Raw genomic sequence first — 24,810 nt, forward strand, 5'->3', positions numbered from 1 at the left:
CCAATTAGACTAATAATACGACAAAATAGACGGCTCAAATCGGAAGATCCGTTTTCGAATAATGCGCAAACATATATTTGTGGCGATTTATTACAATGTTTGAAGTTTGAAGACTTAAATAATTTGTTTCAGCTTTGAAGCTATTTCCAACAGAATTAATACCAGACAGTATCAACATACCCTTGTACTAAACAGTTTACAAAGCGTGATCGGCTATTGCAAAGGAATTTCGCGAAGTAACCAATATGTCGAATATATATATATATATATATATATATATATATATATATATATATATATATATATATATATATATATATATATATATATATATATACCGCATTTCGAGCGAGCGAATAACGGAAGACTGATTATTACAGCATGCTTCGCAATGGTAGTGGTAGTTCTCAGGACAACCTAGCACTTGTAAGCAATGTTGTCGAATAAACTCTCAGCTCTCTCTTGCCATACACTACCCAATCCCTATAATAATTTTGAAAAACTGAAATCGCGACACACGGCTTACATTATTGTTGCACGACAAAATTAATTGCCGCTTGCTCTTTTGTAGACGGCGGAACTGGGGGACGCAAATTGAACCAATCAAAATTCAAACCAATAAAAAAAAAACACAAACCGAACGTATAATTCATTGCACAGTCCTATATTCGTATTAAATAAGCAACTGGTGAAGCACAAACTGATTCTGCTCGACCAATCAGAATTTTCGTGTAGATTGGCAATCGTGCCACGATTGGCAACAGTGTCACGAATAATGTTTTCCAGGAATACTTTCAGCATTCCTCGGTAAATGAGACCAGAAATACACTTGACATCACCGCAGAGAGCTGGACGTGATACCCTGGATGTTGCCACGCACTCGCCTCCAAATATTTGCATCGCGAGTGTCTCCCACGTCTCCCACATATCTTTTGGAGTTTTTTTTTCATTCAATTATACCCTCTTCTTCAAATAAATGACAATGAAACCTGAAAAATACAAAATAGCAGCATTATAGAGAAGTTCAACTTTCGGTCTGTGACACCGTGCGCGAGAATACGAGTTATGATTTTATACGCGAGTATCGGAAGGTTAAAAATGAAACACAATTTTAAAGTCAGTTAAACGCGATCTCATTAAAATTAATATCCAACAATATTCTCGTTCAATGTAATCTAGGTTTAATGTTTACACTTTTTAATCGCATGCCTACCCCTCGCGAATGCGAAGAGAATGCAGATGGAAACCGAAAACAACAAAAGCCCGTCACGCAATTTCTTCCTCTCTCACACCGTCTCTTGTATACTTTGCAGCATGAGACGCCCCTAAACGCACTCGGCGGTCTGCGAGCCAGATGATTGAATTGACATTCAAGTGACATTCTGCTTTCGGTTTTCTCGGAACTCTGAACCCAGCACGGAGGATAATTATTTTGCTTTGATTTCCGACGGAAAAATGCTTTAAAATTGGTGCAAAGTAGTTCTGTTGGTGCTGCAAGTGTGATCCTCCCGAAGGGAGCACTAAAAGTTGAAGAAAATCGGTGCAATCGAAGTGGAAATTCAAATCTGGTGTGAATTCTTCGTTGACATTTTATTAAGATTGCGACGAAAAAGTTCAACGATTTCGTCAGCAGAGTATTTATAAAGTAATAGATGCTGAATTGTCGAAAGTTAAGATAAGTTTGTAAGGATTTCAATAAAACCAAAATGAGGAGCCGCAGTAATTCGGGTGTACGGTTGGATTACTACCAACGAATCGTGCACCGCCTGATTATGTCCCACCAGCAGCCCGTAACCGGGCTGTTCCCTGCCAGCCCACAGACGCAACATGCTTGGGTGTGTATTGTTTGGTGGGTTTGTTGAGTGCAATCACCGCGCACTGACAAGTTTGACTTGAATTGCCCAAGGTCATATCGGGGTAATTCTGTTCTCGCGTTAATTTATTTCCAGATTCGAGACAATGTGTATTGCATCCTCGCCGTGTGGGGTCTCTCGATGGCGTACAAGAAGATTGCCGATCAGGATGAGGATCGAGCCAAAGCGTATGAGCTGGAGCAGTGCTGCGTCAAGTTGATGCGTGGCTTGCTGATGGCTATGATGAATCAGAAGGATAAGGTTGAGCGTTTCAAAACGACCCAGAATCCATTGGATTCACTGCATGCGAAATACTCCAGCAAAAATGGCCAGACCGTTGTGGGTGATGATGAGTGGGGACACTTGCAGATTGATGCCATCTCGCTGTATCTGCTGATTTTGGCCCAGATGACCGCGTCTGGGTTGCAGATAGTATTCTCTCTGGACGAGGTTGCCTTCATTCAGAATTTGGTGTTTTACATCGAGTCGGCTTATTGCATTCCGGATTATGGCATATGGGAGAGAGGTGATAAATCGAACCACGGCCAGACCGAGCTTAACGCCAGCTCGATCGGCATGGCCAAAGCCGCCTTGGAGGCTATGAATGAACTGGATTTGTTTGGAGCTCGCGGTGGTTCCGGCAGCGTTATTCACGTACTGGCCGATGAGGCCCACAAGTGCCAGGCTGTGCTGCAGTCGATGCTGCCGCGAGAGTCCAACAGCAAGGAACTGGATGCCGGTCTGCTGTCGGTGATTGGGTTCCCTGCGTTCGCTTGCGATGATCCACAGTTGATCGAATCCACCCAGGATGCGATCGTGACTCGCCTCCAGGGACGGTACGGTTGCAAACGTTTCCTGCGCGATGGTTACAAGACACCGAAAGAGGACAACTCCCGGCTGTACTACGAACGCTGGGAGTTGCGGATGTTCGAGAATATTGAGTGCGAGTGGCCGCTGTTTTTCTGCTATCTGATTCTGAACAAGGAGTTCCAAAACGACCGGGAGGCCGTTGTGAAGTACTCGCAGAAACTGGAGGAGATTCTGGTGAAAACCGAAGAGGGAATGCGGCTGGTTCCGGAACTATATGCCGTCAAAGGGGATGCAGTGGGTGATGAGTATCAGAATCCTGGTTCCTCGCAGCGAATGGTTGTTGGGAGGTGTCCCTTTTTGTGGGGCCAGTCTCTGTTTATCTTGGGAAAGCTACTTCAAGAGGTAATTCATGTTGTGCCGAGGGCAAGCAAACGAATAATGATTTGGTAAATTTAAGGGATTCTTGGCGGTTGGTGAACTGGACCCACTTAATCGACGGTTGGGAGCACAGAAGAAGCCCGACGTCGTCGTCCAGGTCGTCATTCTAGCGGAAGACAACGATATTCGGGACAAACTAGCGGAACACGGTATTCAGGTGCAGACAATCGCTGAAGTGGCACCGATTGAAGTCCAACCGGCTCGCGTCCTCAGCCATCTGTACACCTACTTAGGACGCAACAAAAAACTTGGCCTCAGCGGTCGTAAATCACGAGATGTCGGCATTCTTAGCACCAGCAAACTGTACTCCCTCAAGGATCGTATCTTTGCGTTCACTCCTCAGGTACGTATCGCAAGCAATCCGGACAGATTCACATATATGCATACATACATTTTTGGCCCACCCTCGTTTCGGAGTATCTTTTCACAGCTTCCGGAAGGGCGGAGAACGGGGATTTAGGACAATTCATTTCAAAGCTAAACTATTACATTGTACATTTAGTTCTCCGACGTAAACCGGTTCTACATCGCCTCGGACAATGAACTGATGATTGATCTGCTTAAGGGGGAAATCAACTTTCTGAAATCGGCCTGGCAGAATCTGCTGGGCCGACCGCTGCTCACGCTGGTGCTGAAGAACGTGAATCTAGGTCTGTTCCTCCCCGAGCCATTGTCCCCTTCCAAAAAAAAAAACTGTTGATAATTTAGGAAGTAGTTCTCCCTGTGTTTCCTGAACAGATAATTTTGAAGCTTAACTGTCTTGTCTCCTCGCGTTTTCTCCCTGTTTTCTTGAATATGATTTTTTTTAGTACTTCCTAAGTTAATGTAGCACTTTTTTAAATTAATGTAGCACTTTCTTTACTGTTGATGTGTCATTACCGGGACCGGTGAAATCAGAGATTTGTTTGGCGCAGAGAATGTGTGATTGAAACAGTTTCTTTGGACTCAACACGACAAAAGTTTTTTCGTTTTTTCTTTCTTCACATTATCGCAGATAAAAAATCCAATAAACATATACAGTGACTCAAATCCGTAATCGTTCCCCACCATGCAGATTTCTTTTAACTCATTTTGAAAATCGGAAACGAGCTTTCGCAACATTCTATTTAGATAAAATCATAGTTTCATATGAGAGTTAAAAGGTTTGCTATCTGTTTTCAGAATAATGGTTTTTATTTCTCTAAAAATGGTGAACGTGTGTGCTAATGTATGAAAATTGACTCAAACTCATAATCGTACGCTAATTGAAATCTCTACTCGATTTCGAAGGCGTTGGGCAATTTCCTAATCCCATCATTAGTATGGTATCCCTTGTTCATTGCAACTATCTCTAGCTGTTTTCAGCCTTATCTACGATTTTTTTGTGTATTCGGGAGGAATATTTATCAATTTTTTCATAAGGTGGTTTTAAAAACAATAATTTCCAGAAATTTAATGGTTTCTGAATTTCCTACACAGATAACTTCCTTAGTTTTTTACTGGGATTGATGTCGGAAGATTGTGGAGGAATATTAATTACTTTTGAGTAATTGTAATGTCACCATGTGCGAACTTCATATGTCTTGAGCTCTGGGTCATTGTCTTAGCAAAACTTGAATCCTCGATTCTATCACATTTTGTTGACACTTTGCTTCATATTTTCCTTCAGGATGTTCACGTAACCATTCTGATCCAATACACCATCGATGAAAACCAAATTGCTCATACATACACCTTCATACCATCCCTCCACCACCACAGTGTCTAAATGTTGCTTTCAGATTTTTTTTACGTTTAATTCATCGATGGCCTCTTCCATTCCAAATTAGGACCCATCTATGGAAATGACATCTTACCAATAAGACATTGATGTGTTTCATGCTGTTTGGAATAATTAGATTGGAGTTACTGATTTTTTTTTGCTTAGAAACGGTTTGTCCCTCTGTGCTAGGGCATTCAAGCTACCCTTCCTAGGCACATTCCAAACTTTTTGTTTGCTTAATTTGGTTTTTATCGATGGTTTAATGGATCAGAATGTTTACAATGTAATGGATCAGAATGTTTACGTGAACACAATCTTCCGACATCAATCTCAGTAAAAAACTGAGGATGTTATCTGTGTAGGAAATCTAGAAACCATTAAATTTCTAAAAAAAACGTTTTCAAAAACCGCTTGATGCAAAATTGATGAATATTCCTCCCGAACACAAAAAAAACTCGTAGATATGGCTAAAGACAGCTAAAAATAGTTGCAATGAACAAGGGATACCACACTAATGATGGAATTCGGAAATTGGCCAACCCTTTCGAAATCGAGTTGAAATTTCAACCAGCGTACGATTATGAGTTTGAGTCAATTTTCATACATTAGCACACACATTCGCCATTTTTAGAGAAATATAAACCATTATTCTGAAAACAGATAGCAAACCTTTTAACTCTCATATGACATTATGATTTTATCTAAATAGAATGTTCCGAAAGTTCGTAATTTTGTTGAGCAATTTTCAAGTGATGATAATCGATTATTTTTGGTAATTTAACTACTGTTTCAAGCCATGAAACCAGTTTGTTTCATTGTAAATGTTCAATGGAGAAAATTATACAGCTTGAAATCCACTGAATAAATGATATGATTTCATCAAAAATGAATTGTTCACTCATAGTGGACCAAGTACATATAGTATATATAACTCAAAGAGTTCATTTAACTCTAATTTTCGAATGTGAATTTTAACAATTTAAGCATATATTTAACGTGGATGTATAGATGACATTTGTATAAAATAAAGGCTAATTTAATCGAGAAATATGACTTTGGTTGAGCGATCAAAAATAGTTTGGTTGTATAAGTTGGAGGCTGCTTTTGACATAGCCATTTAAAAATTAAAAATCACCCCAAATACATAGGATAATGATAAATTAACATTTTTTGAAACAAGGAATTATGGATCGCTATATATCTGTGCATTTAAACGAATTTTTCAAAATTAAATTTGTTATTATATCAAGGTATTTCACAACGAGGTGATTTTGGGCTTTAGTCCCCTTTTACCTGGTGTCTTAGATTTGGGTTTCAAATTACGTTTTGGAATTTCATCAGGAGAAACACTTTTTCCAGGAGAAACCTATAATCTTTTTTTCGGTTGAGGTCCAACTGGACAGCCGATCACGTCGTTACGCTGTTCCTTCAGAGATTGTTTGAATGAGTCTCCTATCGTCTCGGGCTTCAGGCTATCAGATTTACTGAAGTTCCTCACGTTCTCAAAGTATTTTAAGTCACGCTTACAGATAGCAGGCTTCTTGCCCAGATCACCTGACGAATTCGTCTCGTCGTTATTAAAAATATTGGAAGCCGGAACACCTTCCAGAGATTCCTTCTAGTTGGCCATGTACTCTGCGATTATTTCACGTGCTATTACGTTTGCTCAGTTGCTGGTGATCGCGAAGTAATCGTGCCACCCAGTCCCGTGAAGGTTTGTTGCTTACGAAAGTTGGCACTTTTCTTTCCTGCTTTATCAAATAAATTCGAACTATTTTCCCCAGATCAACGGTTCCAACGGGAAAGCCCCACTCGGACAAGCAGCCGAGAGGGTCCGAAAACGATAATAATTCTTCCGTCTCAGTAAAAACTTTCTGATGTCCAGACCAGAGCTGCATTTTTTCATCAATGTCACTGACAACTAGAGATGTGCCATCCGCTCATGAGCTGTTCATTCGAATCGCTTCATCATAGTGAGCGGATTCGGATCGGCTCGCAATCAAAAAAACGCAGCTCATCAGCTCATTACGGAGCTGGAGCTGATGAGCTGTTGAGCTGTTGAGCTGATGAGCTATTGAGCTGTTGAGCTGATGAGCTATTGAGCTGTTGAGCTGATGAGCTGATGAGCTGTTGAGCTGTTGAGCTGTTGAGCTCAAGAGCTATTGAGCTGTTGAGCTGCATAACTGTGGAGCGCAAAAGCTACAGAGAGTGTGAATTGCAAGACGCGAAAGGATTTTTCGTCTCCCGCGCTTCATGGCATGACGTCAGTTTGTTTTCGTGTATCTCTCTTCGTACTTTAGCTTTAGCAGAGATGCCAGATAGGAAAAAATGTTTTTGTTTTGAAGACATGCAATCGTTCGTTAATTCATTAAATTTTTCTTATATGTCCAAACAAAATAATGCACATTATTATATGCTTGTAAATAAATTTAATATATTACATTGTTATTTAAACATTACTATGGAAACACATACATTTATTTCCGCGTGCTGAATCAAAACAATTCAGGAAACCACCCGGCATTATTGTTGATGATTGATACTGGTCCTTTTGTTACCTTTGTGATCGCGAATAATTATTTCTCGTTGCACCTATTAGTGGATTTATTTTTATATCCTCGGATGCAAAAAAAAATCTCGATGGTTTTTTTTTCAAAAAACGTTGTCTCGGCCAATATTCCTGGAGGCATTCTATTTGGCTACTGCTGGTTTTTCAGTTGTTTAAGTTCAGCATATCCTAAGCATCTTCTATGTTGGATTTCAGCATTCAGTATTTGTTGTATATTATATTATTAGAATTCATATCAGTTTTAGTTTTTGTACAATTACAAAATAAATTCGTTTATTTTTTGCTTTCCGTCTATTAAAAAAATGCACACTATGCAATGTCGCATGGTGATTACGTTTCATATGCAATTGTGTGGACAACTGCAAAATTCAACTGAGCTGAAGAGCTGTTCCAAATGAGCAGCTCACTTGTATGAGCTGAACGGCTCTGAGCCGCTCACCATGATGAGCTGATTTGCCCATCTCTACTGACAACTGACGACCCACGTTAGTCACATCCTACTGACAAAAATGTTGGTCAAATGGTGACTGACGGAGTACCATGCAACAATTTGCCTGCAGCCTGAGGGCATCCGTATACTAGCACATAGGATTTGACAGCGTCAAACATGTCCGGGTCGCAAATGCAATTTGCGACCACTGTCACTCGCGAGAACTGCCAAACTCTCAAGCTGGTGTAAAACAAGGCACTTAACATACTACCAGGTGGGTCAAAACGTGAAGTGGTTTTCTGCAGCCATTTAAAAAATACACAAAAGTAAATTAAGACGATTGAGCACAATTTGTGGAATATACTGATACTTTATGAAATACTCATTGCTATATTCATTATATTCATTACGTTTTACGCTGCAAGCGTTTCATTTATTGTCTTTGCGTTGAAGGCACCATAATGATTTGCGCCATTTGGAAAACGAAATTAAGGACGAAATTAACACACTTCTAGAACAAAAAATAATGAATGAAAATTTACTTTTCTGTATTCAATATGTATTCTATGTAATAGAGTAATACGTTTCCTCGAAAATTGTGAAAAAATATGAAACTGAAATTGTGTTTGATGCTGATTTTATATTATAATGGTGAGTTTTTGTGATTATTGTGTTGTAAAATATTTGGAAATATACAACCAAATGGCTAAGTAAGCGTCAGGACTACGTGTTTTAAGTAATCGAATAACTTAAAAATCTACATACTATTTATAAGATTTCAAAACTACCTTCTTTAAATTTTCACGAATTTAACGATTGTTTCGAGTTAAATATGACGTTTACGTTTACGTGCGTTTTAAGCCAGATGTAAAGAAGGTATTTTAGTGCGGTGATAGCTGTGTTCTTCGGCTGAAAAGTAAAGCTAAAAATTTACGAATTACCTGTAAACAAAACATAATACACTTGTGCACGGTTTGTGAACTCTATTCAATAGAACGTTTTATTCGGCAAACGCTTCAGTTTTTCCGCACGCAAAACGCAAATTTTCGAATAAAGCATGAGCAGCAGCTAAATACAACTGAAATTATTGAAATAATGCAGAATTCATTCAAACCCTTTTATTTCACTTAAATTCTTTCAATTTCTTAAGTTGGTTTACATTATAATATAATACTACATTTCAAGTGATCAACCTAGGGTTCTACGTTTTATATTATCATTCAGACCCTTGTGATCATCATGATCATTACATTTCACATAAAATTTTTTTTCAAAAAACAATTCTTTTTTTAGTTAGCGAATGGGCGCACCTTGTTCCATAGATTTGCCTTGAGTTCGCCGAGTAATTTGATAGGTTTGGCAATGACAGGTAAATTTGTAGCACATCTTGACTCGCGGATCATATCCCCTTGCCCGGGGCTTGTTTGCCTGTTACTGAGCTTCGTCAATACGTTTTGACCGACCAAGTAGGCGGTATAATTGTCAGCATCGAATTGATGATTGTCGGAGACTGCATTTTATTCTCATCGAGCAAAGGTTCGATTTTCGTTCCGGTTGTTGTTCCCTGTATTTACTGAAGTAAATACTATGTCGAACACGCGATAACGTATAAGAATGGTATTCAGGTGGCCCAACGTAAACAAATTGACCCTGGTAAACATGTAAACTTCCATTACATCAAGTGACATAATATTTCCCGTCTTGACGATCATATGGCACTGACTTGCAACATGTTTTGGTTGTCAACACACTCTGACAAACTATTTAGTATCGAAGAGTGAGGAATTTGTTTTGTCGGTTTATATTTTGTGGCACGTCGTTTGGTGGTAATGTTGCAATGGTCGTCATAGTAGCCCAAATATATGCAGCGACAATGACAAATTGCAGCTCTGGTCCAAGATGTGTGAACTAAAGGTGTGACCGTGTCGTCAATAAGTGCGCGAGAGGAAACGGTATAAATATACAGAGGACTGTGAAAAGGGATTTGACTGCAAATAGAGATGTCTAAATTTTCCGTTTATTCGATTAATCGTGGGGTCATTTTTAAATTTAAACTTTTAATTGGCTTTCAGTATTCGATTAATCGAGCGAATATTTATTTCTTGTAATCAAAACGAACAGTGATTTATAATAAAATAAATGATGTCATAATTTTAAAAGTTACATTAAATATAATTTTGAAATAAACATGGTGCAGAATAATGGTTCTTGAATGAAATGGTACTTCAGTATATTGATAAATTTGCCATTTCATGATTTTTTGAGGACGATTGAAAAAAGAGCACAACATGAAAATGATGCACAATATTTTTATTGTACCAACATAAAATGGTTGTTCAAAATTACCTATTCTTCGAATGTTGTTGAAATAGCTCATTTGTGTGTATTTTTCTGCTTTTTCCCTATAAGGGGCTGTCCACATACCACGTGGACAGAAAAACTACGATTTCAGACACCCCCCTCCCCCACCGTGGACAAACATGGACATTGTCTATACCCCTCCCCCTGTTGTCCACGTGGACATTTCTCCATTTCTTGGAAAAAAATAATCGTAAAAATAGCTGAATTGCGCTTAAATTTAAGTTTATGTTTGTTTCTATTCTCTATTATATGTTTGTACATTATAAACATGTGAACATAATTAACAGAGGCAATTTCTTCTCAATTCTTTGAAGCTTTGGGGGACAACAACTCGTGAAGCTATTCGTATTGCTGTTTGTTTCCTTCCAAATTTCATTTACCATGTGATCACGTTATAAAACATAATATTTACGTTATAGCAAAACATCACATGTAAATCTAATCTCGGACATTTTCTATCATAAACCGACGCAAACTGGCTGAACTGTGAGTTTTCAAGAGAATAAGACAATGAAATCAAGTGCTTCGTAGTTGGAATACAGTGATTGAAAATCATAACATGTATGAGGATATAAACATGTTGTGTTGTGCTATGTAGTTTTGGCGAGTTCAACTCCAAAATTGCCGATCATTCATCATTCTTCATGCAACTTGCAGAATTTATCATCGCAGAACTTCTTTGTTTTCTCGTTAAAAAACTGTGTCCAATGAGTCGTAATTCTTTTTTTTTTATCCCATTTGTTTATTTATTTAGGTTCATTAGCATTTTATCGTGTACATGTCACATTTTTTTTGTCAAATCTATAAATAGCGCATGACACAGTTGCCATATTAGGTGTAAGAGTATTCCTTTTACAATACATTATACAATAGCCATTAAGGCGTAAGAGTACTCTATCTGTTCTTCCATTGTCCAGCTGGACCACCGGACAGCGGACACAGTTAATATGATCATTGTTGTGTTATTAATAGAACAACAGCCCGATGTTTCTTGCAGAGCAGTGCAGTTGTAAGGAGCTGTCCACATACCACGTGACAACTTTAGGGGGTGTATGGGTTTCAAAAATGTCCACGTTTGTCCACGGTGAGGGGGGAGGGGTTTTAATAATGTCAACGTAGACACGTTAAGTATTTTTTAAAGTAAAGCATTCAAGTTGAAAGTCAAAATTTAATTAGATCTGTTTTGTATTTACACGATTTTTTTAACTTCACGCCCGCCCTGAGTACTCAGTATTCATCAATAAAAAGACTGAACTGCCTGAGAGTGCTGGTCGGTCAAACATCCATATTTTTTCATATGACTGAACCTCTTTCCTGAAATGTATATTTTGAAGGTAACGTACATGAACTAGGATTCATCAATTTATTCCAATCGGTAATAGAGGGCCATTAAATCTGTCAGGATAAAGACAACCAAAAACACAAAGAATGTTGGATTTTTTGTAGTATTAAAAATCACGACTTAGATGCGGGTTGAATTCAACTTTTGCTCTTGATAACAAAACTGTTTGGTTTTTTTTTCGAGAACTCTCAAGGATTTCTGAACATTGATACGAACAACAAATTCTTCCATGAGTGTAAGGGCCGTATCTCTGCAGATCTATTTCCTGCAATGATGTTGTTTTTCATTGATGTCTGGTAATTTTTGTAATACGCTTCTTTTGAGTTGTCTGGAGAGTTCATGCTTCTACTGCTGGCAATCAAATCGAGACAATTATTAAGATTAATCCTTGATGCACATGAATTGGTAGATTCGCTACAGATGTCGAAAATCACCGTTCATGAGAAACGAAACATCACGAAAAACGCTACAACGCATGAGCTACATATTAACCCATATTACGGAACCCGATCGGATTTGACGTATCGCAATCCGAACGAGATAAAGTTTTGCACTCTGCATTTCAAGGTTGCAACATTTGATAGGATTTGATAGGATTTGACTCGATCAGATTAAGAGGGATAGAGATACGATTTTCGGACGTTTTTTCGAGCTCCGAAAAAGTAAAACAAAGAATATTTTTACCATCCATTATATCACTATTTGTTCATCTATCATTCAACAATAAAACAAGAACTGAACGGAAAAAAATATATATTCATAATTAGAAGCTGATCAAGTGAGGTGGCTCAAAAAAAGTTATGCCATGGCGTACACGATTTCAGCCCTTCTGCTTATCTGAAACAAACAAATCGAACAGATTCTGAATCAGTAAAGATGTCACTATCGCATGAACCTCGGACAAGTCAAAAACGTGTTTTTTGATAAAATGGCGGAAATTTGAGGAAAAAAATGCTGTTCAAAACATTTTTTTCGAGTTTCTTGATTTTTTTTAAAATAGTAAAGTTACGAAATTATGATTTTTTATAGGTTCATGGGATAGAGAGATGCATACAGATTGTATTCATATAAACGGATAAGTAGAACTTGAGATATCGTGTAAGCCAGTTTGCAAAAACATGTTTCGAGAAAAACGCGTTTGAAGTTAATTGTTATGGCCGTACTAGATAAGATATCGCATCGCTAAAATGGCTATAACTTCGTAAATAATGAGATTTTCGAAAAGTCTCTTCTATGGTATATTTTTAAAAGTCTGAATTAAAGAAATATGAAGAAAAAAATTGATTTTTTTCAAATTTCTAGACTAGAATAAAAAAAGAACGCAACATTGCTAATATCAAATCCGACCGGATTCTGGAATAAGGGTTTATTTTACCGAAAAACACTTGAAGGGACTTATCTCAATCTGTGATTCGTTTCATAAACGCAAGGATAAACATATTTGTAGCGAATTGTGAAGGGCAAATCATTCACAAGAATGTTGAGTGTACAAAAAAATCTGCAAGTGAATGGAACCCCGAAGCAGGTTTGCGCTTGAAGGACTGGACTGGACTGGAAGGAAATCTGTATCATGTGCCGCTACCAAGCAACTAGTTTCGATGAATTGCAATAAGTACTGCTAGCAGCTGAACGTATTAAAATCAACGATCCAGAACGCTTCTTGGGCACTTCTAAAACTCCACCTGCTCTACTCACCAGATATTGCATCTTCAGATTATTAACTGTTAAGATTCTTGTAAGAACTTCAACTTACTGCACAGCATAAGTTCTGAGAGGATGGAATTCTCAAGTTACATGCTGAAATATTCAGGAAAAAACGGTGCATCTATGATCGAAAAGATGTATGTCTACAAAAATATGATTTTGGTTTTTTCCTTAGAATCGGCACGAATTTTTCAGGACAATATTTAACATGATTTATCAATTAAGGGTTGTAGGTCAACGGAATCATCGATCACGATGATACTGCAGATGTTTTGTTTTTACTAGGTTCATTGTAGCCATCAGGCACTACCGAACCTGTAAGAGTGAAAGTCATTGATGTTTAGACGAGAAAATTCTGTTTTCAAACAAAGTGCTTAATTTCATTGTGTGTTGTGTGTGTGTGTTCATCGATATTTTGATATGGATATGGAGCTAAAGTGAATGAATTCGGAAGAAAATAATGAGCTCCCGGACAATGTTGAAAAAAAAATCGAAGATTTCATGACAAATCGTTACCATTGGTAAGGCTATAATTTTTATCAATAAAAATATGGAATAGAAAATAGAAACAAACTTGAAATGAAATTTAAGCGAAAAAAATTGAATTTCTTAATTTTTTCCTCAAAGCCGGAGAAATGTCCACGTGGACAACAGGGGAGGGGTATAAGGAATGTCCACGCTTGTCCACGGAGGGGGAGGGGGGTGTCGAAAATCATGCTTTTTCTGTCCACGTGGTATGTGGACAGCCCCTAAGGATGAATCGATCTTATTTCGGCCGTGGATCGATCTCCATCGCTGATAATTGTTGCGTGGACGTAGTTATTCTGTTACAACACAAAGATGGTCAATTGAGGACCCTGAGTTTTAAACTCACGATCGATCGCTTACTAAGCGAACGCGCAACCAAAATTTTTGACCTTCAATATTTTTTTATTGGGGGTCTAAACAAGTGATGCACAAAAATTGCAATATCTGATGATAGCGGGTAGACTATCACATCCTAGTCAAACTCTAAAAATTTCTGGAGGGGCTTCCAAAGAAATATGACGTTTGGCATTATTCTGGAAGAGGATGCCTTGGCCAATTCTGAACGTTTGTTCTAGATTGACGATTTTGCTTCGTTTAGTTACGAATAGTGCTTGTTGAAGTTTATCGATTGGATGTTTGGTAGAAGCTTATAATTCAGAATTTTTTTTTACTAGACACAAAGAATGACTTTCTGCAGGTGAAGATCGGTTTTGGAGATATCTAATGATGGTTCATTTCGCTCACCTCAAAGATTTTTTTTTCGCTCAACATTGTTGTAAAGGATAATATTTTTCTTCGCCTGACACTATTTGCTTCAAACTGCGAGTTTTCATTGCATTTATGAAGCGAGTTGTTGATACGATCCATTTCATGTTTTCGGTCAATAGGTGTAGAACTCATACATTGTAGCGTTTCTTAATCTAGTTTCACCAGGTGCTCATGAACATAGATACTTGTAAGGAACCTGCTAATTGATGTGTCGTATACCGAGGATTATTCTTCATCAGCGTCTCGATTCGATTATCATCAGCTGCGCACCCAAACTTGCTGGACTACCCAATAACTAGAAGCGTATTCCACAAAATATTATAATTCACCGAAGAAGAGCATCGCTGCTAGGAAGACTTCTCTAAAAATAGGTCCACGTGAATGAATTTGTTGTTCGAGTTCTTGAATAACATAAACGAAGCGGTTTTTACATTGAGAGCGGAAACTGAAACGAAACATCGAAAACAATGTCATGTTTTATTAATATTACAACATTCCAACATGCTTTAGTGGTATCTGAATCCTGCCGATAATAGCGTCCCAATTCTGATCGATAAAGATAATGTAAGATTCTTTAAAATCAATTAAAACAAATCGATAGCTCTCAGCTCATGTGCGATACTCTCTGAATACAAATTTCGGCAAAAATTTCAACAATATGTATAAATATAGAATTTCCACCGCGCAGTGCTATCAGACAGCAGAAATACGTATAGATTTGCTTGCAATGCAGAATATTTTTCTTATATTTGTGAACACATATATATATATATATATATATATATATATATATATATATATATATATATATATATATATATATATATATATATTTCAAAATATTTATTAGTGTCCACGTGGATGTGATACAGACCCCCTCCCCCCTCACCGTGGACAAACGTGGACATTTTTGTAACCCCTACCCCCCCTAAAATTGTCCACGTGGTATGTGGACAGCCCCTACCCACTAGTTCAATAGAAGTATATTTATAGAATCATTGACCACTGGTATGGTATATTTTCCCTGGCATCCGGAGTTTGAATACTTTTATTTTTTATTTTTATAACGGGAGTTTAGACCACCAGTTCTTCAAGTCCGCATGTTACTCCTGCAGACCCTGAATTTTTCTTCCCAGTATCCTCCACCAGCAGGGAATCATTTTTATGCTTCAACCGTAAATGGTTTAGCATATTCGATGAATTTCGACGGAACACCGACGGTTAGACAAATTTTGCACTGTTTTTTTTTGAAAAAAAATATTCCCTCTTTTATTAATCGCGATTACTTTAATTATTATTCGATGTATTCATATTTAGATTTTTCATTATTTGATACAAAATTACTCGATTAAAATTTCAGATATTCGATTATTTGAATTAATCGAACAATTAACCGACGTCTTTAACTGCAAAACGCCGGAAAAATATCTCCATCACCGACCGACACCGAGAGTCGATTTATTCTCTTGAGCTGAAACATATAATGAGATAGAGTATATTACAAACCTAACTTTAACCGTAAAAGACTTACCTTTCAACTTTCCAATGCTCTTATTGCCACCAAAAAAATTCCACACACAAGAAGCGAAAAAACATATTGCAAAATATTGCAGATTGTTTACATACAACTTCCAAGATGGCTGAAAGGCATTTTGCGATTGTAGGAACAATGTATCCGGAAACATTGTTTCTGGAGCTTCAAATCACTACCGCTAGATGTTTGGAGCTTTTTAATTTTCTGACAAGGAGTAGTTGCGGTAAAAAGAAACAGCCAACGTAAAATGGTAGAAAGGTATTGTATGAATGAATTGTCACAGATAATACATTTAAAAAAAATGTAATTTCATAAGAAATTATTGAAAATCTAAATTGTCAAAAGTAGCCCCGCATTTCAAAAGAAGCTCCGCACGACGGTACTTAGTTGAGATTTCTATGTCTTGAATGCATTCCCAGTGGCAAGCTCTGGAATACGGGTGACCACAGTGCAAGTCGGAGGAAATTTCTTTGACGAAAAATTCCCCCGACCAGAACCAGAAATTGAATCCGAACCCCCGGCATGTTAGGTGTGACGCTAACCACTCGGCCACGGGAGCACATGTTACTTAGTCCGGTCTGACTGAACAGCGACCACATCGAGCTTCTGTGCGATCAACACAGCGAAGTACATACTTCAAGTACATGAATTATTTACCTGCAAAAACAAATCACTGATTTCGCTAGGTCCGGAGTATCTGTTCTTTGTATATTTCTCCTTCACTGTTCGTTATCTAATTCTGCACTTACGTTCGATTTTGTTTTAATTCGAGTTTTTTTTAGTTGTTTTTTTTTCTTTCTTACTTATTAATCTAATAGGCTTTGGCTATCTATCCTTTTTTCCCTTTTGGCTTTTTATACAAAATTAGTTATGCTTAGATGTAGGTTCTGTCCTTCAGGCTAGAGTATAGGCTGCCTAAAAGGTGGAGCTCGGACAATGAGCAGAACGTTGATCTGCTCTCCGATCTCCGCTCCACTCTTGAATCGGTCGTAACGATTCCACATGCGATGCGTTCTCTATTCATCGTAAGGCACTCATAACCAGTTGTCATCTCGTTGCCAACCTGCGATTCGTTCTCGGTGGGAAAATCTACATTCGTTCGAAGTCTTTCATCAGCTTCTCGTGAATAAGCGAGCATCAATTCAATCAACAGGCGTAAAGATACACATTACTGAAAACGCTGACACTTTGGGTGGTAGCTTTTCTCTAGCTTTGATTAGTATTTTTCGTTTTTCTTTCTTTTTATTTCATCTATCTTCAATTGGCTGGCATTCTCAAAAACGACATTCCCCGATAATACAAAAAAACATACCACCTACGCTGGAATCGACCATGGTCGCCACCACTACTCACCTACGACTCATTCGAAAACCACCAATTAATCAATCAATCAACCTATCATCTAATCGATTGGTGATGATGACGATGCACTGTTGTTCCCCCATTAATTAAAAAATAATAAAAACGCGCCAATCCACCACGCCATAGACCTTTGATCATGACGAGTATTACACGTCCCGCGACCCGGCACTGATGGTCAGCAATTTTATGGACGTGCTCGCGTTCCTCAGCATAAGCTGGCGCCATCTGCTTGGTCGACCAACGATCACGCTGACTGCCACCCACTGGTCGATAGGTAATTATTGTTGCCACTCATAGCTCTTTCCATCATTCGATCGCTCGCATCCCACACATTACACTCTCATCTGCTATCATCTATTGTCATGTTTACGCATCCTGCGCCGAATGTCATCTCATCTGCATCTCATGTTATCGCTCTTGTCACGTTTATCTGATTCATTTTTGTCTGTGCGCTGTGTTATCGTTTTCAATTCTGGGTTTCAGAAGCAGATATCATCCCTATACTATCATGTTTTGCTGTTGTGTCTGTGGGTGTTTTTTGTTTGTTTTTCGAATGGGGTCTCTTATTACCGATTGGCTTGGCATTAAAAAAAATTTACTTAAATTGAGTGGGGTTTCCTCTGCTTGTTTCAGGAGGTGAATATGATCTGAATGGTGGAGCGGTTTAAGCCAGACGGAGCAAGAAACAAAGGGACCTATTATGTATATCGAGAAGTCGATACAATCCCTATCACTATCACACCGAGAAAAAATTTTGCAAATCGAGACAATCTCTTACCGAGCATATATTCAAGCGTTTCAACGCGAAGAAAGCAGCATGGAAAGAGTGCTGTATGAATGAACATGAATGAACGAGTAACACTAAGAAGTCAATCAAAATCGCCAGACATTGATTTCCAGAGCAAATAGTGCCAGTAGGAGAATCGATATGGTTAGGAAATAGAACAGTTGCACCGTTCGAATGAGATGCAGAAGTTCTATGAGTAGATGAATCAGAAACATAAAGGCTTCATACCGCGATCCGTTATGTACAAGGACCTGAATGTTGTTAAAACTAAACTCATTTCTTTCAATAGTCGATGGCGACAGCTGATTTTTGCTGATTCGGAAAGTGTCGACATCTGTCAACCAAATATTGTTTTGAGTTTTGCACAACAAGTTCAATTTTTATTGCGTTCAAATGCCGGGTTTCTTTGCAAATAAGCACAATTTGCGGGAAGTTTTGTTTTTCTGTTTCAATTAGAAGAAAAGTGCAGCTGAAGTGCATCGATTGCTTGTGGAAGTTCATGGTGACTCTGCACCATGGGACCGATTTTGTAGGACAATTTAAGAGTGGTAATTTTAATTTAAAAGACAAAAAGCGTCCGGGTAAACCGAAAAAGTTTCGGGACGAAGAAGTAGAGAAAAACAGAGCTTGCAGAATCGTTGGGAGTAGTTTATAAAAGCTGTTTTTCAACGACTCAGAGCCGCAGGATACTTTCAAAAACATGAAAATTATGTTGCATACGAATTGAAAGCGAGAGATGTCGAATGGCGATTTTGTTTGTCTGAAATGTTGCTTTGGCCGTTCAAGAAAGGAAGCCTTTGTTACACGGAATCGATACCGGAGACGAGAAATGGATTCACTACGATAATCCAAAACGAAGAACCGAAATTGAACCGAACCCCCAGCATAATAGTGTGTGACGCTAACCTCTCGGTCACGGAGGCATCAAGCCGAATATCCACGCCAAAGTAATACTCCGTATTTGGTGGGATCAAAATAGTGTGATCCCCCATTAGCTGATAAAATATGATCAAATGATCAAAGGAAATATTTACAGGCAACAATTGATTCTTTCAAAGCGAGCTGTTGCCGAAAAAAGTCCAGATTGTGCGACTAGATACGAGTCAATAATATTCTATCATAACAACGCTCGATCTCATACTGCTGTTCAAGTTTAAAATCATTTGGAAAAAAGTGGATGGGAAATTTTGGGTCACTCGCTTTACACTCCACCCCTTGCCCCTTCTGACTACCATTTCTTTCGATCGATGCAGAACCCTTTTAGTGGAATACGCTTCATATCAGGGTATCAAATTAGCTGGAATCGTCCTTGGCTTCTAAAGATGAATCTGAAAATTGCCAAAAAGATGGGAAAAAGTATTGGCTAGCGATGACCAATACTTCGAATAATGTATTAATTCATTTTATTATTTAAATAAATATGTTTTTCATGCAGAAAAAAACGGTACGAATTAAGTTGTACACTCAAAATTACAAACGAAGGCGAAGTTGTCAACAGGTGTATGCAGTATTACGAGGAAAATCTCGACGATGACGCAGCAAACATAGGCGGAAGAGAAATTGACCTATGAGAGCTCACATCCGACGACACGATCCCAGCACCTAAATTGCAGAAGTTTAAGGAAGAGATTGAGAAGCAGAAAAAAAAACAATCGGTGGCGAGCTTTCGAAGTATGCAGAAGAGAGAGGGTGCTTCATCGGGGTATCTCAAAAACATAGGATGAGAAGAAGGTGCCACAAGATTGTATTTATGGAATTGTGTGCCTAATCTGCAAAAAAGGTCGACAAGTTGAGCTGATAGCACCTACTGCGGCATCACGCTTATAAACGTCGCTTTCTCTCCCAGAAGCTGATTACCTTACTGGAACGATAGACTTATCTATTCAACAATTTCTAAATATATAAAGGCATTCGAACCTACCGAATATATGAATTTGTCACTTCATCGACTCATAAAGTGCGACATGCTTTTAACGCTTGCATTAAAAAAATGGACAATTTTCGGATGGCGATAAAAAAAAACTGCAAAAGATACGAATTCCCATTAAAACATAATGTTATTGACCATATTACAAAAATATTTCGACATCCGCTCGGGCGGCCTTCCACGGAATTGTTGGAATAACCCTTCCGCTTCAGGTTTGCCCAGAAATGCTCGATAGGATGCAGCTGGGGGTTGGCGGACTTCGAAGAACATCTATCTTAAAGCGGTTCATCTCGTCCAGCGACTTCTTTGCGTAATGGTCTCGTCTCGTTGTCCATGACGACCGCGATGTTCCGCTTCGCCGGAAAAATTTCTTTCAGCGTTTGTCTCTGGGTCACAGCTCGCTGTTCCGACACGGCCGCACAGTGGCACAGTGGCCCCCTCTCCCTGCCCTTGCTTTGGGGTTCAGAACCAAAATGACTCAAAAATAGATTCAGCACCTTCGTAAACCCCCGTAACCTAATTTCAAGGCATTTCCATTCATTTTTCCACCTAGAATGTGTGAGGGACCACTGTGGGCCGATCTTGACTTACGTTTCCGCATGATGATGTCCATCTCCGCGAGGTTGCTCCGACCTCCCGGTCCAATGCCTGGAACGATGTAACTCCAGCTGCAGTTTACGATCGCTTAGCACCTTAGGACAACCGGAACCAGGCTTCCGTTCAATGCGCTCATTCTTCTCCGGAAGTGTAAGAATATCATAGATACCGGAACGGGCGTATCTGAGGGACTCGTAGTACCTGACGATATCCGCTTTATTCGCAACGGGTTGGAGCTCCCAGTACGCACAAACCATGTAGCGCACTTACTCTATTGTTTCCGTCATAATTTCCATAGTTCAACTGATAGTTCTGTCAAATTTTGTTCAAAACACTCATGGGTTACTGTGATTGACGATGCACAAGTAGTCTCATCGCCAGGAGTTAAGGCATGGAAAATTGGTAAAATTTGAACAATTAATTTTCCAACGCAAGCGTTAGTAAAGTGACGTGTTAGTTTCGAGGTATTTAGCCGTTGGCTTGCCGTCTCTACTGATAGCGTACACTATCTAATTCTTGATCATCGGATGCATTTGATCACCGAAGCACATAGCATAACGTAGAATTTAACCGAAATGCAAACTGGCAACTTTCTTTTGGGATACTTAGCTCTTTGAGGCATAGAATTTTAGAAAATAAAAATACCTATGTTACACGGAAATTTTATATCATTCAAAATTGAAAAAATGGTGTGTTGTCATATGATGATAAACCTTGCCAACGCAATCGAATATATTTCTGACATTTGCTAATGGTCAACTACTTTAAATGAGAAGGTTCCGAAAAAAAATATGATCTATTCTAATATTTCTAGGTGGGTCAAAAAATGTTCCACTATGCGTCATTACGTATCAGAAAGGTGGGACATTTTAATACCACCGTGCCCCAAAGGGTTCAACCACTCGTAGCGCATAGCTGTTCAAGGAGAATGATGATTGTTCGATGCTTATAACTTCTCGATATCGGTTAACAAGCATTCGTTTGGCACGACTTCCCTGAGGTCCAAACTCGTTTGTTTCCCAAATAGATCTGCCCGGCTAGGATTTATTTTTCCAAATCGAAGTGTGTTCTTCTGCAAGAATAATTAATGATTCAACTTTATTAACAATTCCCATCGAAATACAAGATTTTTTTTGTCTGTATTATAGTGACTTTTAACACTCTTGGCTGGTTCGTAACTTTTACTTCCATTTTTGGAAGAATGTCGGGAGTGAGCTTGAGCGTGAGAGGTACGGATGTTACCAAAATACAAGATGTTTTCTTCACTTGAACACGTTTTATCTCCGTAGTTTTTCAAAACGCTCCCAATTCATCACTAATGTAACGGGGTTTAGTCCAACTCTACCCGTTTGCTAAAGAGGTGCGATCCACTTAGAGGCGTTTGAACTGCAATGTTTAAAGTCTCTTGAAAACATAGAAGAAGACGTAGGATCCAATTGGCAGAATTGATTATTCGGTGTCTACTCAAGTGTACAATCATTCTAGCCTACTACAGTAGCAAAAGAAAACAATCATAAAACATGGTAATCATATTTTTTTTAGCAATCAATTGTATCGTTTTGACTCAAATTCCAAACGTATAACAATATTTATAGGTATCAAAACAACATTGATGTTCAGTAAATTTAGTTTTTAAATGAAGAGTTCGGTGTTTGAGTCGAAACGGTACAATAATAATATGAAAACCAATTAGATCATGTTCACCAGGAATGAAAACAAGTTAGAGTATACTATAAGCATAGCTTTTCTAAATCAGTTGAATGTATTTCGTGATAGTTCTGATTACTATTATCAAGGAAGATGAGAGTTTCAACGGTAAATCATGACCCTCGCGGGTGTCGTCACTGGACACATATTGTGTAAATGTGGGGTTAAATCCCTGAGGACCGAAGATATATCAATGTGGCAACGTATGCGGTTGGTTCAAGATGTTTCTAACCTAGTTTTAGATATTTTTCCTACGCGATTCTTTTAATCATTGGAGGTGGACAAAAACTGTACGCTTTGTTATCGTTTAGCCTTGCGCCATTGGTTGATCAAAAATAATGGTTTAAGTTTCCTTATTCGTTAATCACTAGCTTAGCTTAGCCCTACTTACCCACTCACCGATTGTTTACTGTTTTTAGAATTTTTCTTACTAGTTCTTAACCGCTTCGATTCGTTTGTGTACAAATACTAGTTTATTATTTTGGTTTATGTTACTATTCTGTTGTGCCCCCCTAATTTAAGTTCCTACTCGCGAGCATTTGTTTACGGTACGATCACTAAAGTCACACTCCGTCACATAGATAACAACAAAATTCCTCTGGCGATGATTCAAACGATGAAGAAGTTGAAATCCGGCTACATCAACGGAACACGAGTGATTCTGGGGAACCTGTGCGATTTCATCAACACGTCCGCCATCACCGACTTGAGCTTCCTCGGTAGCCAGGAGGATGGCTATCCTGATAGTAGGTTACGCACGTGATGCTGGTTTAAATGCAAGGTTGTGATCGATGTTTACTTGCTTCCAGAGCTTAACCCATCGGTACAGGCCTATCTGGATGAACATCTGCTGCGCTCGTTTAGCCATCGCACTTCAACGACCTCGGTTCGCTCGTCCGGACTACGTCCCAAGAGCCTTCGTCGTCGGATGTCCGTCAAGGGCGCTATCAAGAAGACTCGATCGATCAATGTCGACTGTAAGTATCGTGATTCAGTGGAAAATACTCATTAATTTGTTTCATCTCCCCCAGCGGAAACACTTGGTATGGAAGGTAACGTCACCGAGCGACGGCTGTCCCATTCGGTCACCCCGCAGTGGTTGGAGCCCGAGCAAGATGGCACGGTTCAAACATCACGGGATCCATCGCCACATCAGCCGAGTCGGTTTGGCGAGCAGCGTGTTTCGATGGATGACAACAAGAAGTTGCACATTCAAACTTCGGCCACGGCTGCAAGTGAGAGAGCGAGTGATTAGTTCCAAATTTTTCACCAATGCAATTAACGATTAATTTTAGCACCGAAGATTCAAATACAACCTCTACCCCGACATCGTCCAGCGTCGGAAGCGAATTTCGAAAACACTGAGGTAGAAGAATTGATTGCGATGCTCCGTGAGACGGAGAATCTCGAGGAGCAGGGCGATATCTTGCAGCATCTGGTTGATACTCAGGGATTGGACTTTAACACGGGTAAGTCGACTGTCTCTTACTGCAGCTTTCGACATATTCTGAAGGCGAAATGTATGGTGAAATCGAAGAGCGGATTTGCGATGGATTTTGTGTCTGAGTTTTGTGTGTTCGATGGAATAATCATTGGCTTGGTTCATTGCGGGCAAAAATATGATTTGTTGGTATTTTTGTGATTGTTTTTGTCCTGGAATTCTAATTGGCATGACAACGTGTGTATCATTCCTAGTTAACTTATCAGAAAAATCTAAAGCTTCCTGTCCTCTTTTTGAGCAACCGAGGAGACGTCTAAAATTTTATTGTGAAGGATCCCTTTTTCCACGATTGCCCCACCAAATTATTTTATTAGCTTTCCACATAGATGTAGCAGTGACCCAGTTTTACGGTACGGATCCCTCAACCCGACATAAGATTCCTAAGTTGCAGTATTCCTATCGATTGGGGAGTGTCATCCAAGTACTCAACCAGAATGTTCCACCTGTGTACCTAGAAGTCGTAGAAGTCAATTTATGGTCATTGTGGAACTGTAGTTGTTGTACGGACGCTATGAATGCGTGCCTTTCACCAAGACGATAGACAGATCCGCGTACTCTCCAACAAACCTTGGATGAGACATCTGGAAGGTCGTATGCAAGCGCTCCGAGTAAAAATCGGTTGACTAACGCAGTACAAGAGGGGAAGTGGATCGAGAATGCTGGTTCGAGGAGTAGCTTAAATTGTTAAGCCGGCAGAGCTCTCTGATTTAAATGAAAACCGCATCATTGAGAACCTCGCCACCCATATACAACGGTTGAATGCTCTATCGAAAAGGTTGACACGTTATACGGAATGTACGAATACACATGTGGATACTCGTATGTTTAGTATGAACGAGAGGGAGTTCCAC

At 39.0% G+C, this 24,810-nt stretch overlaps 1 protein-coding gene across 2 annotated transcripts in view; it reads left to right on the plus strand.

Annotated features, from left to right (window-relative positions):
• Positions 1-1,364: 1,364 nt before the first annotated feature.
• Positions 1,365-24,810, plus strand: part of LOC129781124 (probable phosphorylase b kinase regulatory subunit alpha) — a 29,773-nt gene continuing 6,327 nt past the window's right edge. Inside the window, exons 1-8 of one of the 2 annotated variants that reach the window (XM_055789157.1) lie at positions 1,365-1,835; positions 1,950-3,065; positions 3,121-3,444; positions 17,567-17,714; positions 23,040-23,204; positions 23,268-23,435; positions 23,490-23,693; positions 23,754-23,927. In XM_055789157.1, coding sequence (XP_055645132.1) covers positions 1,707-1,835; positions 1,950-3,065; positions 3,121-3,444; positions 17,567-17,714; positions 23,040-23,204; positions 23,268-23,435; positions 23,490-23,693; positions 23,754-23,927 — 2,428 coding nt within the window. In that variant the 5' untranslated portion in view covers positions 1,365-1,706. Of the gene's footprint in view, positions 1,836-1,949; positions 3,066-3,120; positions 3,445-3,603; positions 3,752-17,566; positions 17,715-23,039; positions 23,205-23,267; positions 23,436-23,489; positions 23,694-23,753; positions 23,928-24,810 lie in introns of both variants that reach the window. The other variant, XM_055789156.1, reaches the window with a different exon arrangement.

Source organism: Toxorhynchites rutilus, chromosome 1 (assembly GCF_029784135.1).
Source record: "Toxorhynchites rutilus septentrionalis strain SRP chromosome 1, ASM2978413v1, whole genome shotgun sequence".
NCBI lineage: Eukaryota > Metazoa > Arthropoda > Insecta > Diptera > Culicidae > Toxorhynchites > Toxorhynchites rutilus.